The 20,719-nt window shown below is 41.8% G+C and overlaps 1 protein-coding gene across 5 annotated transcripts in view; it reads left to right on the top strand.

The window, feature by feature from the left end:
- The window catches only part of NADK (NAD kinase), a 162,240-nt gene that overhangs the window by 51,252 nt on the left and 90,269 nt on the right, over nucleotides 1-20,719 (top strand). For 4 of the 5 annotated variants that reach the window (XM_073602964.1, XM_073602967.1, XM_073602966.1 and 1 more), the window contains exon 2: nucleotides 20,264-20,483. In XM_073602964.1, the coding sequence (XP_073459065.1) occupies nucleotides 20,305-20,483 (179 nt within the window). In that variant the 5' untranslated portion in view covers nucleotides 20,264-20,304. Of the gene's footprint in view, nucleotides 1-19,888; nucleotides 20,044-20,263; nucleotides 20,484-20,719 lie in introns of those variants that run through there. The other variant, XM_073602965.1, reaches the window with a different exon arrangement.

The following is a 20,719-nucleotide window of genomic DNA, read 5'->3' as shown; positions in this document are numbered from 1 at the left end:
CAATCAAGTGACTTTCCCTGTGTTGAAATGATATCACGAGTTTACTGCATTTTCTAGGATAGCATGTAGAAAAAGACCACTGTCTATCTGTAAAAAAGGATGAAGGCGTTATCAGGGTGGGTGGTACACTGAATTCTGTGATAAAGGGCACAGTAGTGACATGGAGGTTGGCGGGAAGAACCACTGAGTACTGCCGGGGACACAGAACAAACTCTTCAACAGTATAGTAATTAGATGGAAGTGGATGGTGGGAGAGGTAATTGTTCGTTCTTCTCTTCAGGTGCGTGGATCATTAGCAATTTTAGTTGTTTGATAGGGTTGTTGTGAAGGATAATGTTTTTTTATTTTTTAAAAACAACTTTAGCTCTTTAATTATATCCATTAGTATTCCGTAGGTTTGCAAACACTTCTTCCACCTCTGAACTTTTTTTTTTTTGTGAGGGAATCACTATGAATGGAGGACGAGTGGATGATTGAAAGGTCTGCCTTTCATAGTTCACATTTCATTCAGTTGTAGTACTGACTTTTATGAATGGGGATGCTGGGCACAAAGGGCGGGCATAGTCGGGCACTCTTGATGAGTAAATAGGCGTGTGTGTGTGTGTGTGGTATATATACAGTGCCTTGAAAAAGTATTAATACCCCTTGAAATTTTCCATATTTTCTCATGTTACAACCAAAAACGTAACTGTATTTTATTGGGATTTTATGTGATAGACCAACACAAAGTGGCACATACAGGAAGTCCCCAAGTTACGAACAAAATAGGGACTATAGGTTTGTTCGTAAGTCGAAGTTGTTCGTAAGTCGCAACATTGAATTTGTAAGTGTAACTTCCGGTCGAAACACTGCATTCGTAAGAGTAATGTCCACCTGTGCATGGATTGGGATGTTCTGGGCACTTGTTATGTTATCTGGGGCTCTTCTGGCCATGCAGTACAGGTAGTACTGCAGTATGGGATGTGTCCAGAGGTATCCAGGACCAGCGTGGAGCACAAGTGGCTAGCATTTGAGGCTGTTCGTAAGTAGGAGTCGTTCGTAACTCGAGGACTGCCTGTAATTGTGAAGTGGAGGGAAAATTATAAATGGTTTTTAAATGTTATTGTGTGTGTGTGTGTATGTATGTATGTATGTGTGTGTGTATATATATATATATATATATATATATATATATATATATATATATATATATATATATATATATATATATATATATATATATATATATATATATATATATACACACATATATATATATATATAATATTATACACAGTATCTCACAAACATGTGTACACCCCTTACATGGGCAGTATTCCAACATAACGACCCCAAACGCACCTCCAAGACCACCACTGCCTTGCTAAAGAAGCGAAGGTGATGGACTGGCCAAGCACGTCTCTAGACTTAAAGCCTATTGAGCATTTGTGGGGCATCCTCAAACGGAAGGCAGAGGAGCGCAAGGTCTCTAACATCTACCAGCTCTGTGATGCCATCATGGAGGAGTGGAAGAGGACTCCAGTGGCAACCTGTGAAGTTCTGGTGAACTCCATGCCCGAGAGGGTTGAGGCAGTGCTGGAAAATAATGTTGGCCACACAAAATATTGACACTGGGCCCAATTTGGACATTTTCACTTAGGGGTGTACTCACTTTTGTTGCCAGCGTTTTAGACATTAATGGCACTACTTTATATTGTAGCAAAGTGTCATTTCTTCAGGAAAATTTCCACTCCCGATCGCCACACTCTGGCCCCCTTAAAATCTAAAGGACAATAAACCGGTCCTTTCTTTAGAAAGTTTGGAGACCCCTGATCTAAACCATTCCATTGTAGCTCTGGCTGTAGGCTTAGGGTCATTGTCCTGCTGGAAGATGAACCTTCACCCCAGTCTCAAGTCATTTGCAGACTCTAATGTCGCGTACACACGATCGGGATTTTAGTCGGAGAAAGATATGATGGCTTTTCCGACGGGATTCCGCTCAAGCTTGCCTTGCATACACACGGTCACACACAAGTTTGCTGAACTTTCGACCGTCAAGAATGGGGTGACGTACAACACTACGACGAGCCAAGAAAATGAAGTTCAATGCCTCCGAGCATGCGTTGAATTGTTTCCGAACATGCGTAGGAGTTTTACACATCGGAATTGCTACAGACAATCGCATTTTCGGATAGGAACTTTTTCCGACCGAAAAATTGAGAACATGCTTTCAATCTTTTGGAATTCGGCCAGCAAAAGTCCGATGGAGCAATACACACGGTTGCATTTTCCGACCAAAAGCTCTTATCAGTCTTTTGCCGGCCGAATTTCCAATCGTGTGTACGCAGCATTACAGGTTTTTCTCAAAGATTGTCCTGTATTTGGCTCTATGAATCTTCCCATCAACTCTGACCAGCTTCCCTGTCCGTGGTGAAGAAAAGCATACTCACAACATGATATTGCCACCACCATATTTCACGGTGGGGATGGTGTGTTCAGGGTGATGGGCAGTATTTTCTGCCACACATAACATTTTGCTTTTAGGTCAAAAAGTTGAATTTTGGGCTCCTCTGACCAGATAACCTTCTTCCCCATATTTGTTGTGTCCCCCACATGGCTTCTCGCAAACTGCAAACAGAGCTTCTTATTGCTTTCTTCCAACAATGGCTTTCTTCTTGGGGAAAATTTAAAGGAAACCAGAAGCCAGCACAAGGGAAAAGGTGCAAGTAAAGTCATGTCCCTTGTGCTGATTTTTGTGTTTTATATTTTAAAGTGTTACTGAACCTGCAACAGTAAAATTGGTCTGCATATGCAGTAAAGCATGCTTGTTATACTCACTGTGGAACCTGAGAGGTTAATCCACTGCATTGTGCAAAAAGGCTGTTTGATCATGTCTTCTCTGTTCCTCACAACCTTCCATTGTCACCAATGCATCAACTGACAGAGGCTTAGGGGACAAGCTGCACATGCCCAGTTTGGTGTGTATTGCTAGAGTTTTATTTTTTTTCTTGGGAGAGTGCATGTGATCAGCACAGGTCAATTGGCACTGTCCAGACAGAGGGTCAGGGGTCCTGCAGCCTCATAGGACAGCCAGAGGAGAATAAAAACTCCTACAAGCTTTCACCAGACACTGATAGAAGTCACAAGACTGCTATATACTGCTGATAAAAAAAGGTATTTAGCAGTTTATATTTACTAAAACTATTGCACTTCCGTGTTCTGTGTACTGTGGGAGGTCAGATATAGTGAATGCAGGGTCCTGGGTTTAGTAACACTTTAACTACACTTAGGCATTATTAATAACTGCAGATTTAAATGGCACATAACTCCAGTGGTCCTCCAAATTATTTATCCTATGTCTTTGACAAATGCTGGCATTGCAATGATGACAAGGACTCAATCCTCCAGTGTGTTTTGGTCTTGCCTGAAACTCCGATCCTTTTGGTCCTAGGACAGACAAATGTCTCAAAAATAAACTGAGTTTGTTCTTCCAGACGACCCAGCCTTTTTTTTTTTTTTTTTTTTGCACCATTCTTCTATTCCTTGCAAACACTTACAAGAAGTATATCCTTTTGCATCTTTTAAATGCGACTAAATCCTGCATTCCCCTAAAATGGAAGGATCCCCTTCTCCCTCAATCTCCCTGTGGCTGTGCAAGGTGGAGGACAATGTGGTTTTACTGAATTAACTTCACATTTTTCAGAGGAAAGCAAGGCTCTGTTATTTGCAGACCCTTATTATTACTAAATACCGTGATGACCACCTGAGGAATGCCCTACCACCTTCTCCTCCACCTGCCTCACCTTACCCTCACATAATGTCTTTTTATGAGGTCTCTGACAGAGCTTTGTGCAAGTGCAGTGAAGGGGAGCATACGTAGGTTTGAGGAATCTGCCTTCGAGAGCCTCTCCAGGGAATACAGAAGTAGGTCCATTGAATGCAGAAGTGGAGTTTTTGCAACATGGTGTGGTAAGATTCAAAAGAAATTGCTGTAAATACTTTTTACCTTCAAAGAGAGGAAACATGAGGACATATACCCAAATTCTTTAAAGCTGAATTTTGGGATACAAGTTTAGTTTCCATGATAGCTTCCTTTTATATATGTACATAATAAATGTGCTAATATTTATGTTTAACCACTTGACAACTGGGCACTTAAACCCCCTTCCTAAGCAGACCAATTTTCAGCTTTTGGTGCTCTCACATTTTGAATGACAATTACTCAGTCATGCAACACTGTATCTATATGAAATTTTTGTCCTTTTTTTCACACAAATGGAGCTTTCTTTTGGTGGTATTTAATCACCGCTGGGTTCTTTATTTTTTGCGCCGTAAAAGAAAAAAGACCGAAAAATCTGTAAAAAAAAATAAATTTTTCTTCATTTCTGTTATAATATTTTGGAAATTAGTAATTTTTCTTCATATATTTTGGCCAAAATTTATACCGCTACATATCTTTGGTAAATTTAACCCAAATCGGTGGATATTATTTGGTCTTTGTGAAAGTTATAGAGTCCAAAAGCTATGGTGCGAATATCTGAAAATTGATCACACCTGAATTACTGACGGCCTATCTAATTTCTTGAGACCCTAACAAGCCAGAAAAGTACAAATACCCCCCAAATGACCCCTTTTTGGAAAGAAGACATTCCAAGGTATTTAGAAAGATGCATGGTGAGTTTTTTGAAGTTGTCATTTTTTCCCACAATTCTTTGCAAAATCAAGGTTTTTTTTTTTTACTTTTTTTTTTTTTTTTTCCCACAAAATTGTCATATTAGCAGGTTATTTCTCACACACCGCATATGCATACCACAAATTACACCCCAAAACACATTCTACTATTACTCCCGAGTACGGCGATACTACATGTGTGAGACTTTTACACAGCGTGGCCACATACAGAGGCCCAACATGCAGGGGAGCACCTTCAGGCGTTCTGGAGCACCCAGGCCAATTCTGACATTTCTCTCCTACATGTAAAAATCATCATTTATTAGCTAGAAAATTACATAGAACCCCAAAACATTATATATGTTTTTTTAGCAAAGACCCTAGAGAATACAATGGCGGTCGTTGCAACTTTTTATCTCGCACGGTATTTGCGCAGCAATTTTTTTAACGCGTTTTTTTTTGGAAAAAAAACTGTTTTGTGCTTTACAAAAACCAAAACAGTAAAGTTAGCCTAATGTTTTTGCATAATGTGAAAGATGAAGTTACGCCGAGTAAATAGATACCCAACATGTCACCTTTCAAAATTGCACGCGCTTGTGGAATGGCGCCAAACTTTGCTACTCAAAAATCCCCATAGGCGACGCTTTAAAATTTTTTACTGGTTACATGCTTTGAGTTACAGAGGAGGTCTAGGGCCAAAATTATTGCTCTCGCTCTACCGATGGCAGCGATACCTCACATGTGTGGTTTGAACACCGTTTTCATATGTGGGCGGGACTTACGTATGCGTTCGCTTCTGCATGCGAGCACACAGGGACAGGGGCGCTTTAAAAATTTTTTTTTTTTTTTTTATTGTTCATTTTACTTTATTTATTTTAGTTTGATGCTTTTTTCCAAAAAAAAAAAAATTTTGACCACTTTTATTCCTATTACAAGGAATATAAACATCCTTGTAATAGGAATATGGCATGACAGGTCCTCTTTACAGTGAGATATGGGGTCAATAAGACCCCACATCTCACCTCTAGGCTGGGAAGCCTGAAATTAAAAAAAAAAAACAAAAAAACAAAAAAAAACGATCCTGGCTTCGATCGTAGCGGTGAGTCGGTAGAAGCGCGGGAGGGGGGGACATCCCCTCTCGCCTCCCGTAAGAACGATCAAGCAGTGGAACAGCTGCTTTGATCGTTCTTATGGTGTAGGGAATCGCCGGCTGAAAAAGCTGATATCTGAATGATGCCTGTAGCTGCAACCATCATTCAGATATCCCCGCACAAATTCAAGGATGTTGTATGACGGCCGACGGGCGGGAAGTGGTTAAAACGCTTTTTTTTTTTTTTTTTTAACACAAAGTTGTCCATTTATACAATATTTCTACCACATAACATGTACATTCCAAAAATGACACCCCAAAATAGATTCTCCTGCTCCTCCTGAGTACGGCGATACCACATGTGTGAGACTTCCACAGCCTGGCCACATACAGAGGGCGAGTACAGCTGAGCATGGCTCAGCATGGCGGGGTATGGCGGGGGGCATTGCAGAGTATGGCGGGGGGCATTGCAGAGTATGGCGGGGGGCATTGCAGAGTATGGCGGGGGGCATTGCAGAGTATTGTGTGGGTATTGCAGAGTATTGCACAGCATTGCATAGTAGTGAGGGATGGCTGAGCATGGATGGATGGATGTCTCTGTGCAGCGCTGTGGGCACTACACATACAGCCCACAGCGCTGCAGACATCCATCCATCCCCCTCCCCGCTCACTGTGTACCAATCGGTACACAGGAGGGGAGGAGAGGAACCGGCGTCATCAGATGACGCCGGTCTGTTTACATGTGATCGCGCCGTCATTTGACGGCGCGATCACATGGTAAACGGCCGCGATCAGCGGCCATTTACCGGGATCCGTGATGCGCCGGGTCCTCTGGACCCGGCGGTCACGGATGTGTTGGGGTGCGCGCCCCAGGGGGCGCGCGAGAGGGAAATTCTGGGAGGACGTCATAGTACGTCCTCCCAGAGTTATCCAACCGCCCTGCAGCCGTCATTCGGCTATGGGCCGGTTGGTAACTGGTTAAACTCCTAGCTTCTTAGAAAATACCACTCTGTGATGTCATGTCTTTTGAGAAAATGCAGTTCTGGTTGGGCATCTGGAAGAGGTATCAAGCAGATATTCCACATGCACTCACAGGGTGGCACTGCTTAACCACATCCTGCTCTGCCTATAGCAAAATGACGGACGGGCAGTGGCTTACATGTTCTGACTGGATGTCACATGACATCCTTCAGAACATGCCCCTCGCGCACGCCCCCCGCAGTGAATGGTGGTGCAGTCTGTCGCTCAGATACACCGCATCTCCTATCATGGTAAAGAGCCTATGACATAGAATCTTTACCATGTGATCAGCTGTGTCCATTTATAGCTGATCACAGTGTAACTAGGCAGTGCCAGTTATCGGCATTCTTCTACTCACGCTGGCAACGTGTGACTATTGGCCGATAAGCGGCTTTTCTGACGGGGAGTCTGCACTGATAATCCGTGCAGTGATTATTAGTGCAGCCCCATCAGCGATGCCCATCATTGCCACCTATCAGTGCCCAAAAAAAGGCTGCCCATCAGTTGCTGCGTATTAGTGCCTCCTTATCGGTGCCCGTCAGTGCAGCCTCATCAGAGCACATCAGTAAAAGAGAAAAATTACTTATTTACAACATTTTATAACACAAAGTAAAACTTTTTTTTTTTTTTTTTTTAAATTTTCCATCTTTTACGTAGCCTGGGCAGGAAGGAGGTGAAAGTTCCCTGTATTAAAGTGGTTAAAAAAAAAAAAGGTTCCATCATATTATTGGGATGAGGAATGGAACGGATGGATGTGTAGCCATTGTAAAACGGCATGGAAGGGTGTGACATACCAGGAGAGTTCTGGCCTGTCAGTCAAGGCATTAGCTCATCGTGGACTGGTCAGACCAGAAGCCTCCTAGGCTGTTAATGTATCAGCACATAATAGGTAGACACGTCAGATTGGGAATATGAGACATCTGGCTGCACCCACTACAGCAAGCAAGAAAGTAATTACATCGTTGTTTAGAAACAACAGAATGTATACGACTGGTGGCCGGGGGAATAGCAGGCATAGCATCCAATGGTCATACTAAGTGCCGGTTCACACGGGGGCGACTTGTCAGGCGACCTAGTCGTCTGACAAGTCACCTCCCATTCTGTACAATGGAACCGTTCTAATCGGAGCTGCGCAAGTCGCTCCGACTTAGAAAAAGGTTCCTGTACTTCTTTTGGGGCGACTTGCATAGACTTCTATATAGAAGTCGTTTTGCAAGTCGCCGCCCCTGTCATGTGCAGGTCGCCTCGGTGAGGCGACCTGCAAGTCGTGCCGCCCCTAGTGTGAACCGAGCCTAAAAGTATGACTCTGTCACCTCCCCCTCCCATGCTCTTAGAGCTGCACGATTCTGGCTAAAATGAGAATCACTATTTTTTTTGCTTAGAGGATAGATCGCGATTCTCTCACGATTCTCACGGCGTAACATCATCTTTCACATTAACACAAAAAAACTGTGCTAACTTTACTGTTTCGTTTTTTTATTTTTTTATTTATTGAAGTGTGTTTTTTCCCAAAAAATTGCATTTGAAAGACCGCTGGGCAAATACAATGTATCAAAATATTGCAGCAATTGCCATTTTATTCCCTAGGGTCTCAGCTAAAATTAAAAAAAAAAATAAAATAAATAGGAAGGGCTCAGCTCTGCTCCCTCCCTCTTGTCAATCATCTGGGACCCATTACAGGTCCCAGACAACTGAGCGGCCAATCGCGCCGCTAGCGCATGCGCAGTGGGTGCCCGGCTGTGAAGCCACAGCCCGGCGCCCACAGTTGCAATGCTGTCACCGCCGAACGGAGGGGGAGATGAGCGGGGCTTCAATCCCCTGCATCGCTGGACCCTGGGACAGGTAAGTGTCCAATTAAGTCAGCAGCTGCAGTATTTGTAGCTGCTGACTTTTTTAATTTTTTTTTTTTTTTTAAATGGGAATTCCTCTTTAAGAAGTGTCAGAAAAAGATTTAGACTTGAAGTGGTTAAACTTCCTTGGCAGATTGCCCAGGTTATTTGTTTACACAGAGAAGTTTATCCCTTTGACCCAAGAAGGAAGTTAGTTACAATGTTTCAAGTTCTAAACTTTGCAGACTGCCCAGATGCTTTCTTTTGATAGCTGAGTGAGCAGATAATCTCTCCACTTGTTTATATGAAAGAATCGGCAAACAGAAGCGGGACAGATGTCAGAGGGGGTGAATCAAGATCACGATTTTTTACGATTAATTGTGCAGCTCTACATGCTCTCCTCCCAGGACTTTTCCAAAGCCTCTCCAATCCAGTGGAACTCCTTACCCCAATCTGTCCGCTTATCTCCTACTCTATTAGCTTTTAGACAATCCCTGAAAACCCTTCTCTTCAGAGGAGCCTACCCACAACTATATTTTCATTTTCTACATCAGCTCATCCCCCACAGTTATTACCTTTTTGTTCCACTTGACCCCCCCTTCTAGATTGTAAGCTCTAACAAGCAGGGCCCTCTGATCCCTCCTGTATTGATTTGTATTGTAAGTGTACTGTCTGCCCTCATGTTGTAAAGCGCTGCGCAAACTGTTGGCGCTATATAAATCCTGTATTATAATAATAATAATAAAAGGAAATACTGGAAACTGAGACCTAACCACTGATCATTCACCTGGGGATTACTCTGTAAGAGGCAGCCTGGAATTCGGCTTCATTTCTAGCTTGAAGCTTGTAATTTTATTAGGATACACAGTTCCACATGTGGAGTTGAGGATGGCATCCATTTGTATCACACAGTCACATGTTTCTTTTCTTTGGGCGAGTAGAGCAGTCAATGATGGGCACACATCTCTCTGCCCCTGATTCTTGGGAAGACACCTGCCCACTTGAGAGTCTCAACAACAAGCCAGATGAAGCCACAAGAAAGTTTTGCTTTTTAGGTACTTTCAAAGAAAATGATCTGCCTTCTTATTGATTTGCATGAAGGGATAAACATAGTTGAAGTGCAGCTGGGAAAGACTTGGCGCATTAACAGAAAGCTGGATTGGTTGAGAACTAACATAAGCACACTAGTAACCATTATCATTCTAGGTGTGCCTTGAATATAACTGTTTAAAGCCCAACTGCAGGCAAAGTTACAAGGGAAATAAAATTGCCTGGAGTTCAGCTTTAAGGATAGGCTCACACTTGTGCATTGCGAGAATGCACACAGAATTGTACACTTTCCCGCAAAGCACAAAAACACAATGTCTTTTTGCAATATGTCATTAACTCTTGATGGCACCTCCACACATCTAGCAACGTTTGTACCAAAAAGCATGGTAACAAAGTAACATGCATTTTGTTGCAAAATCATTTTACAAAAGGGTCATGCACTTCTTTAGTGTAGTCGTTCGCATGTAGGACACATGGAAATGCATAGGTGTGAATGGAGCCTTAGCCCCCATTCACACTGAATGTGGCTTTGAAATTGCACAATTTCAAAGTTGCAGGTCAATGTGACTTGGCTGACATCTGTGCGACTTCATGCACAGATGTCTATGCAAGTCGCACATAAAATTGCAAAAAATATTTTTTCTCAGATCTGTGCAGCACCGCAAAGTCAGCGTCTCATGGATTTGAACAGTTCCATTGCCGATAGGATGCGACTTGTGCAATTTGGACCTGTCAAATCGCTTGACAAGTCGCACCGGTGTAAATGGGGACTTACAGACTAAAGGGGAACAGATAAGAGGAATATATTGTTAAAGTTCAAGTACACTTTAAAGCGGACCTAAAGTCATTTTCTGATCTATTGAATGTCCTGCCCTTGTAATTTTTAACTTTTGGATAGTAAAACATTTTTTTTTTTTGGTGCCAGTAAATGCCTTATACAGCCCGCTATCTGTTTCTTGTCTGGTAAAAAGCCTAGGCTTATGACATCATGCACAGCTCTCGCTCTCACTCTCACTCGTGAGAGTTTGCCAGGAAGTTGGGGGGGATGAGTTATAAGAGGGCCAATGAAATCTGCAGAGCTGGAGGTGTGTCTGTAAATCCAGGAAGTGAACAGGCAGCAGCTTCAGCTGCCCACAGTTAAAATGGCTGCAGCCAGACTAAGTGGAGAGAGATTTCTGCAGCATATTTGGCAAGTACAGAATCGCAGTATATGTAAAATAATATGCAAAGTGGTTGGAGGGAAGCTTCAGAATGGCAAAGATGTTTTTATTACAAATTATGTGAGCAGATTCCTCTCTTTGCTAGTGAAAATAATGTATGCATGATTTATGGCACTGAACAGTCTCCGGAACCTTTCAGCTAAAAAATGGAGCTGAACATTGTTATACATTTACAAAAATATATTTTAGTGGAATTTTTTTTTTTTTTTTTTTTGTCAAAATGTCAGTTTTAACTAACAGGCATCCTGTTTCGGATATTTAGGTTGTGCTAACAAGATCCTTTCCCTTGCTGCTGTATAAAAGAGATTTCTTAGTTTAGCATCTGTGACAATGATGGCTCAATAAAGGTAAATAGAACACCAATTTTTAGTAGAATCCTTTTCATTAATGTTTTTCTATTACTGGGGCACTAGGTATATCCCCAGCACATGCTGCATATTTAATGGTGTGCATTTTATTAAAGTGTAACTAAACTAAACAAAACAAGTTATAACCTCCATCAGTTTTTTATTTTATTTAATTTATTTTTTTTTCCCATCTATGTCCTATTGGGGAGATTTCCTTACACTTCCTGTCCTATAGGCAAACAGGAAGTGAGAGGAAATCCCTCCAAAGTGTGTGTCACCAGAACGGGTGTACCCATTGGAGGATTTCCGCTCTAGAAGTGTTCTGATGTCAACCTAAGGGCTCATGCACACAGGACGTTTTAAAAAAAACACCAGCGCTACAACAGCGCTAAAATCGCCAGTTTAGCTGCGTTTTTACATTCGAGCACCAGCGTATTTTTTGGCATCTTTTCCTTAAAAACACTCCCTACAATGTAAAAATGCCTAAAAACGTGAAACGCAGATAAACAACGTCAAGCCGCGTTTTTGGGCGTCTTTCGTTTTTACTATTCCTGGAAGCACAGGCTGTTTTTTCTTTTCTCTTTTTTTTTTTTTCTACTGCCCCTAAACACTTATGCTTCCAAACGCCTCTGACAGTGACAGTTTGTGTGCATGGACACATAGGCTAACATGGAGGGGCTTTTAGAGGCAGTTAAAAAAAACGTCAAACGTCCTGTGTTTGCGATTTTCTTTTGGTTTCACTCAGGGTGAATTTGTTTTAAATCAAGTAGATTTTAAATTACTAGTAAAAAGGCTTGATTTAAATCATTTTTAAAGAGCAACTGTCACCTCTGTCCCATAGCGGCTCCTCCTCTGACCTGCTGTTGACTCACCGGCAGTCACATTCACTTTAATGGGACGGCTGGTGATGCGGCAGTGACACAACAAGGTGAAGGACGTGGCGGCAGCAGGTGAGTGGATGCCCGCTAACGGGCACTGCCATGGTGGATCTGAAATGACAGGTACATAGATTTGCAAAACAATGGGATAAAGGAATATTCCTGAATTTTGTTTTATCTCATGGTTACTGTGAAATTGTGTGAATGCATCAATGCAGTGCATGTTATCTCAGCTTGCAGAGTTTGGATTCATTGAATGAGTTTACCAAAAATATAAATATTGTATAGTCATGCTATATAACTAAGCTCCATTCCATGCTGAATAAACTAAATGATTAATGCATCTTAAATAGAAAACTATCTTTAGATAGATTTTTACTCCAAAAGCATTTTATTGAAATAAATTTGTTAAAAATCAAAAAAATCCAAATATTATTTTATCATTGATTTATATCCACCCTGGTCTCAACAGGACAAACAGAGGATGAATTTCCCTAGCGGGGGACAGAGACCACAATAAAAACTGACGGGTGTTAATCCAAAAAGAAAAAAATGTAAATACGTTTTTTGACTTTAGTTACATTTTAACTACTTCTGTTTAAGATGCATTAATCATTATACTGCAGCAGGTCGTCTTGTTCCCTCAAATCGCCATATCTGTACGTCAGCTCTTTTTTAAAGAGCTATCGCAGGCGTGCGCCCGCTGCACGGTGCCTCGATGTCTGCCGGCCAACACAGATCCCGTTCTGTCAGGGGAGTAGAGAGTGATCGTCTGTTCCTAGTGATTAAGAACAGCGCTCTCTCTCCTCTAGTCCGTACACTGCCCCCACAGTTAGAAACCCCTCCCAGGAAACACATTTAACCCCTTGATCACCCCCCCCCTAGTGTTAACCCCTTCCCTGCCAGAGTCATTTATACAGTAATCGGTGCATTTTTATACGCATTGATCACTATATAAATGTCAGTGGTCCCAACAAAGTGTCAAGTGTCTGATCTGTATGTTGCAGTCCTGCTAAAAATTGCTGATCACGGCCATTACTAGTAAAAAAAATAAAATAATAAAAATGCCATAAATCTATCCCCTATTTTGTAGACGCTATAACTTTTTTGCACAAACCAATCAAACGCTTATTGCGATCCTTTTTTTTTTTTTTTTAACCAAAAATATGTAGAAGAATACATATTGGCCTAAACTGAGGAAGAAATGTTTTTTTATTTTTTTGGGGATATTTATTATAGCAAAAAGTAAAACATATTGTGGTGTTTTTTGTTTTTTTCCAAAATTGTTGCTCTTGTTTTGTTTATAGCGCAAAAAATAAACTGCAGAGGTGATCAAATACCACCAAAAGAAAATGTTATTTGTTTGAAAAAAGGACGTTATTCTTGTTTGGGTGCAGCATTTGCGCAATTGTCAGTTAAAGCGACGCAGTGCCGTATCGCAAAAAAATGGCCTGGTCGTTTAAGGGGGAAAATCTTCCGGTCCTTAACTGGTTAAAGGATAACTGCACATTTGTTGTAAGCTTTTACTGTATAATTGAATGAATTTCAGTACATAATCCACTTTGAAAAGTGTTGCTAAACCGACAACAGTAAAATCAGTCTGTATATGCAGTAAAGCATGCTTGTTATACTCTCTGTGGAACCTAAGGGGTTAATCCTCTGCATTGTGTAAAAGTTTGATCCTGTCTTCTCTGATCCTCCCCTTCTTCCACAGACCCCAATCCATCTGCTGATAGTACAGAGCCTTGGGGGCACTCTGCACATCCTTAGTTTGGTGTGTATTGCTGGAGGTTTTTTTTCTTTTCTTTGGAGGGTGCATGTGAGTGGCAGAGGGCCAATCAGCACTGTCCAGACAGGATCAGGAGTCATGCAAAGGACAGTCAGAGTACAATGAAAACTCCTCCTACAAGCTTTAAGAAGACACTGATAGAAGTCATAAGACTGCTATATACTGCTGATAAGAAAGTATGTTTAGCAGTTTATATTTACTGAAATAATTGCTTTTCTATGTTCTATGTACTGTGGGAGACCAGATATAGTGAATGCAGGGTCCTGGGTTTAGGAACACTTTAATACCAGCAACATACATTTTGGTACAGCCTGTCATTTGATGGCTTTGTTTACATCCTGTAGCCCTTAAAGCTGTAATTTTCTCCCTCCTCTTGTTTACAGTTGGGATATGAAGAGGAGTTTTCTATGTCAGGCTGTGTGTGTGAACCAGACAACCATATTCCCACCACTCGCTCAGATTGTGTGTGATAGCTTCATTATCTTTGGGATGTACACACAACCCTTAGGCCCCTTTCACACTTGTTGGGCCTGAAAGTCACGCAATTTTGATGCGACTTTAAGCAATGCCTGTGTAATCTTGGTCTATGGACCTCAAGTTGCATCAAAGTCAGACCAAAGTAGTGCAGGGACTACTTTGAAGTCGCACAGATATGAATAGTACTTATTGGAAATCATGGGGTACAACTTGCCATGCAACTTTGCAGTCCCAAGTCGCACAAGGGCGACAATAGAAGTCCTCCCGTGATTGCGCGGCTCGCGTGCCCCTGACGTGCACTGTGATTAGTCCTTCGGACTCAGCTGATCACAGAACAGGGTAAAAGGCCAATCACAGCAGCCCCTTTACCACGTGATCAGCTGTCAGCCAAAGACAGCTGATCAGAAAGCAAACAGAAGCCGGTTACCGGCTTTTTTTTTTCTCCTCACAATTGGCATGAGGAAAAAAGAATGCAGCCGGTAACCAGCTTCTGTTACAGGGACATCGGTCCCAATCTGTTACCCATAAGTGCCCACAAGTTCTGATAATCAGTGCCCACGAGTGCCACCTTTCAGTGCCATCAGCCTGTGCCTCATCAGTGCTGCCTATCCATACTCATCAGTGCCACCCACCATTTTTGCCTCATCAGCGCACATCAGTGAAGGAGAAAAATTACCTGTTTTGCAAAATTTTATTTCAAACTTCTGCTCTATTTGTGTGAAAAAAAATTACAAAAATTTTGTTTAGGTACAGTGTTGCATGACCGTACAATTGTCCATTCAAAGTGCAACAGCGCTGAAAGCTGAAAATTGGCCTGGGCAGGTAGGGGATGTAGGTGCGCAATCGACTTCTGTCAAACAGAGATGGCCACACACTGATCGAAATTAGGCCGGTCCCTCCTGAACTGGCTGAAGTTTACTGTCTGTGACCAGCTTAGGACACTTAAAGGTTTACCTAATTCAGCTTTCACATTTCTGCTATGGGACGGTTTATTTGGCAAACACTGTCTTTATTAATACCTTTTTAATTGGTTGTAAAGTCAGAATAATCAATAACTGTCATCCCCTCTGTTTTATCAAGATATACTGGGAAGTGCTGCTTTTTCTAATCTTTAATACCTTCTCTCACAGCACCTCTGTGCTGTCATCTGTCGTCGTCCTCTCTCCTTCCCCGATCTAAGGAGAGCGGTGGGAGGGGCTGAATATCCCCTCTGACGTCAGCCGGCCAACAGGGGAGATCACGTGACCCCACAGCGGCACTGTGCAAAAAGGTATTTAGGATTAGAATTTTTAAAAAACAGACACAGTACTTTGTATCCTATTTAAAACAGAGGGGATTGCAGTTAATTATGTTATTTTCAAGCATCATGGAAAAGCAGCAGAAGGGCAGGAGATTGGCTTCAGATGAGAGAGAGACACTAACCAAGGTATCGTGGATCAGCAGCCATGATTATCGTGGTCAGCACACACAGGGGGACACAAGGAACAGGCCCCCTATGACTTCTTGTGGGTTCTGAGACAGAAAATGAAAGCCATTACACTGCAGCTCCAGCCATCAATAAACTATCTCTAATAAATGATCAGTTATGTAGGCACACCATGCTGCTGGCTGGACATGGGCTTTTTTTTTTTTTTTTATCTAAAATTGCAATTGCCCCTTAACCAAGACTACACCCCCCCACCTAGCTGCTTACTTATCTGAATGGAACAGCCATGACTTTTGCCATTGTTTACCTCCTCTAATCATCTGTGCCTGAGCTTTGAATGAAGCCATACTATGAGACACTCTGAACGAAGCTGGCATGGGGCTGAGGTAAGTAAGCATTTGGTTGGGGGAGTTTTAGGTTGATGGTCTGGGGGGGGGGGGGGTGTATGGAAGGTGGATGCATGGACAATTTTACTAAATGTTAACTTGTCCTTTTTTAAGAGGATAAGTGCTCTAATATTAAAAGTCAGCAGCTACAGTATTTGTAACTGCTGACTTTTAATTTTTTTTTTTTTTTTCTTTTTATGGGGTACTGCTCCTAACCGCACTGCAGCCTTGTGGTGTGAACAGGGAACATAGAAAACAATTGTTTTCTATGTGCACTAGCGTTGAGCCTGTGCTGATCTGTGTAGATCAAAGCAGATGATTTGTATGAGCCTTCACATAGCTCTTTAAGGGCTCATTCACACATGTGTTGATTGTAAAGAAAAAAGCAAGGATCATTAACCTGCTTATAGCATTTGTGACATGTTTTTGAAGTGTTGAAAAAGCTTCAAGAATGCTTGTTAAAGAGGAAATAAAGTCTTCCTCTTTAATTGTACCTACAGGCAAGGCTTACCTGTAGGGTACAGTAAATATCTTCTAAACTTGCACCGTTTAGAAGATATTTACTATATACGACGGCATCGGCACATTCACAGTGAAGGTACGGCTCGCTTGTGCCTTTTCTTCAGGACCTGTGCCATGACCAGCGATGCATACTAGCTCATTATGCCTTTGTCTTGTCTTGCAGGTTTTTTGTTTTGGAAATTTTTTTCATAGGTTTACAACCTCATTAAATGCCAGTGAATGTGTTGCTTTTTTTAGTGGGAAATGCTCAAAGGGGAAGTGATGTAGAGAGAAAAATCTGCTTTGAGGCGTGGTTAGGTTGTGGTGTGATAGCAGACATTTTTGCGATTTTTCTGGATTCGTATACTTTGATCTATTTGACACTTGGCTTGGTCCAGCTCAGCTTTGCTGAATCAAAAAGCTTTGCCACTGGCAATAATTCTCAATGCTTCTGCTCCCACCTGGCACTGCCAGTGTTGCTGGCTGGTTGCTGCTTATGCCTGCATACAGAAGGAAATGGTGTTTCCACAAGGCTGCTCTGTACATATAGGAAGCAACTAGAAACAGGGTGGATTTCATTTAAATCAAGTCAATTTAAATCGTGATATAGATCACTAGTAAAAAGGCTTGATTTAAAATCAACTCGATTTAAATCATAATTTTTAAAGAGCAACTGTCATCTCTGTTTTGCAGCAGCTCCTCTTCTGACCCGCTGTTGACTCACCCACAGTCCCATTCACTTTAATGGTACGACTGGTGATGTGGCAGTGACACAACAAGATCAGGGACGTGGCGGAAAGCAGGTGAGTGGATGCCCGCGCTGCCATGATGGATCTGAAATGACAGGTGCTCTTTAAATGTAAGGACTTATTCTTACTGGTAGTTAGAATCTTTAATATTTGCAAACAAAATGAAGGTTTCCTATTTAGAATAATAAGCTGTCAGGTTAGTAAAACAGCGATATCAGAACTGATTTTAGGTTAATCACACATAGTTGGACGACTCAAATTCTTTTATTTAATTAAAACAATAACATTGCCAGTGCATGTTGTTATCTCAGCTTGCAGAGCTTTGATTCATTGAATGAGTTTACCAAAAATGCCAATATTGCAGAATATACAGCCTCATGCTATATAACTAAGCTCCATTTCATGCTGAATAAACTAAATTATTAATGTATCTTAAATAGAAAACTATCTTTAGATAGATTTTTTTTTTTACTCCCAAAAGCATTTTATTAAAATTTTGATAAAATTAAAAATTTGATAAAAATCCGATTTGAAATAAAAAAAAATCTGATGCCTAGCAGTACAGCCTCATCAGCGCACATCAGTGAAGGAGAGAAATTACTTATTTACAAAATTTTAAAACCGAAACTAAAAAAACGTTTTTTTATTTTTTGCTAAAAAAAACAAAAAACCAGCGGGGATTAAATACTGCAAAAAGAGCTCTATCTGTCTCAAAAAGATAAAACTTATTTGGGTACAGCATTGCATGACTGCACAATTGGTTTCACTAACCTTTCTACATGAACTTTAGCATGAGTTTTGGCTTTCTCTGCATTTAGAAGCTTTTTTTTTTTTTTTGCCCCCTTTTTTTTACTGCCTGTTTGTTATTATTGTCTATGTCTCTGTTGCAGACTTTTCTTCACTTCCTTTCTTGTGCAACTTGTCATGACGGAAAATGAAGGGAAGTTTCTCTAAGACTTACCACAGAAGTTACAGTCTGGTTGTACAATTTCCTGTAGATCCTCCAACAAATATCTAGTGCAAGGGCCTATCTGACTGAATACAAATTACCGTATTTATCGGCGTATAACACGCGCTGGCATATAACACACACCCCAGGTTTAGGAGGGAATTTTAAGGAAAAAAACTTACATTTCAATGCAGCCTTATCAGTGACCATCTGCAGCCTTGCACAGCTTTCATCTGCATGCTTGTCCAGTGTCCTTTGCAGCCTTGTCAGTGTCCTTTGCAGCCTTGTCAGTGTCCTTTGCAGCCTTGCCCAGGCTGCAGTTAAACTGCAGTGACATGTCTGTGTCACTGCAGTTTGAAAATGGCGCCGCCGAGATACACAGAGCTGGCCCTGTGTTTCTTGGCTCTTCTCCTCTCGTAGTCCTGCCCAGTCCCGCCCTGTGATGGACATAACACAGGTCCAATGGCGGGACTGGGCATGACTGTGAGTGGAGCCGAGCGCCGCCCATATACATACATAGCCGAGTGTACTCGGATAGCTCCGCTCACATTCACGCCCAGTCCCTGTGTTATGTCCATCATAGGGCAGGACTGGGCGTGATTGTGAGCGGAACTAGCCGAGGATAGCCGAGTACACTCAGCTATGTATAGATATCGGCGGCGCTCACAATCAGCGGGGGATCGGCATATAACACGCACCCATGATTTTCCCCTGATTTTAAGGGGAAAAAAGTGTGTTATACGCTGATAAATATGGTAATTGTATGGTTTAGGTAGGTCCTCATATTACATATGGTAGTTTCGGTAATTGTAAATTGTACAGAAATTGTATAGTGAGCCTACATGGATCGAAATTTGGCCAGTTCAGCAGGGACCGATTATTGAGCTCTGTGTGGGCACGTTAATTGTACACAAGTTGACCTGCTATTATTATTATTATTATTATTATTATTATAATACAGGATTTATATAGCGCTGACAGTTTACGCAGCACTTTACAACTTGAGGGTAGACAGTATAAATACAATACACTTTAATACAGTAGGAATCAGAGGGCCCTACTCAGAGCTCAGCTTACAATCTCTAAGAGGGGGGTCACTAGCGATACACCTAGAAATTTCTCGATCAGTGTCACCGGCATTAGCCGACGGTGCTGATCCAGTGTATTTTGACTTGAGAAGTGTCTCATCTGTCAGAATTCAATGGCTCAGCAGGAGGGATTCCCCCATCCACATCAAGTTCATGGAGGGGGAATCAAGTCATTTTCAAGTATGGCTAGCTTAATATAGTGTCTGGTAGCACTAAAAACATGACCGTTTGAAGCCTTCTCAAAAGAGTTTTGGATGGAATTCCATTTCTCATCACCCTTGCCCCCTGTCTCTGGGTAGCCTTACATCATCAGGAGATTAGTTTTGTAATATAGCCACATAGGAGAAGAAATAGCTGTTGTCATTAGTGGTGGTATGTAACTTCTGCAACTTTTATTGCAATCCTGCTGTGTGACAACCTGAGGTGAGTTGATTTTCTTCCTCCTTTGGCAACCCCGTATCCTGTTTGTGTATTAAATAGACGTCTCGTTCCCAGCAGTGCTCTCCCGGAGTGCTAACCTATACTAGGGAGAGGAAGCCGGGTGGGGTTTCCTTCATTCTCCGACTGCACAGAGAAGGAGGATACTGCTAGCAGGTATTTGTATGGCTCCCATTCCCCTGTCAGGCACGAGGTGTTTTGTCTTTTGCTGTGTGATTTGTTTGGGTGGAGGAAGCACGGTGCAAGCTCTCTCTACAGGTGTCAGTCTTACCTATGATGTGCATATTGCTAAAAATAAAACATCTATTATGTAATTCTGTTGTGTCACTTGGTATTATATGTAGACTTTTTTTTTTTTTTTTTTTTTTTTTTTCAGTCGTCTTTATTCTCCTTGAGTGAGGCATTCCCAATTGCACAATGGAGGGATCCCAGAGCAAGGTTTGTGGCAAAGACAAGAGCGTGAACTCAGACGAGGCACTTATATTCGCACCCTGTGATTACGAGGAGGACGGGAGTCACGGCAAACCTATCCGAGGCAGGACAAAGTCCCGCAGCTTATCTGCTTCTCCGGGACCTGGAAGTACTAAGGAGTTCAGGTGGGTACTTTTACTGTAAATTGTTATAAAGGGCCCATTTCACCCAAGGTTAGTTACAGTAAGAGACCGGGGGGCTGTCTCACTGGCTATTTGCCTCTCTTGCAGACTTTGCAGTATAGTTCCTTGTTCTGTTCCTGCATATGCGCACCTACCTCACTGTCCTTTGTAATTAAATCATAAGCCGCTCATTATTCTGAAATGCTGTGGATAATGTGTTTTACATTTGTGAGATACCT

Source organism: Aquarana catesbeiana, linkage group LG10 (genome assembly GCF_042186555.1).
Source record: "Aquarana catesbeiana isolate 2022-GZ linkage group LG10, ASM4218655v1, whole genome shotgun sequence".
In the NCBI taxonomy this organism is placed as follows: Eukaryota; Metazoa; Chordata; class Amphibia; order Anura; family Ranidae; genus Aquarana; species Aquarana catesbeiana.
This window is presented reverse-complemented; position numbering and strand designations above follow the sequence as displayed.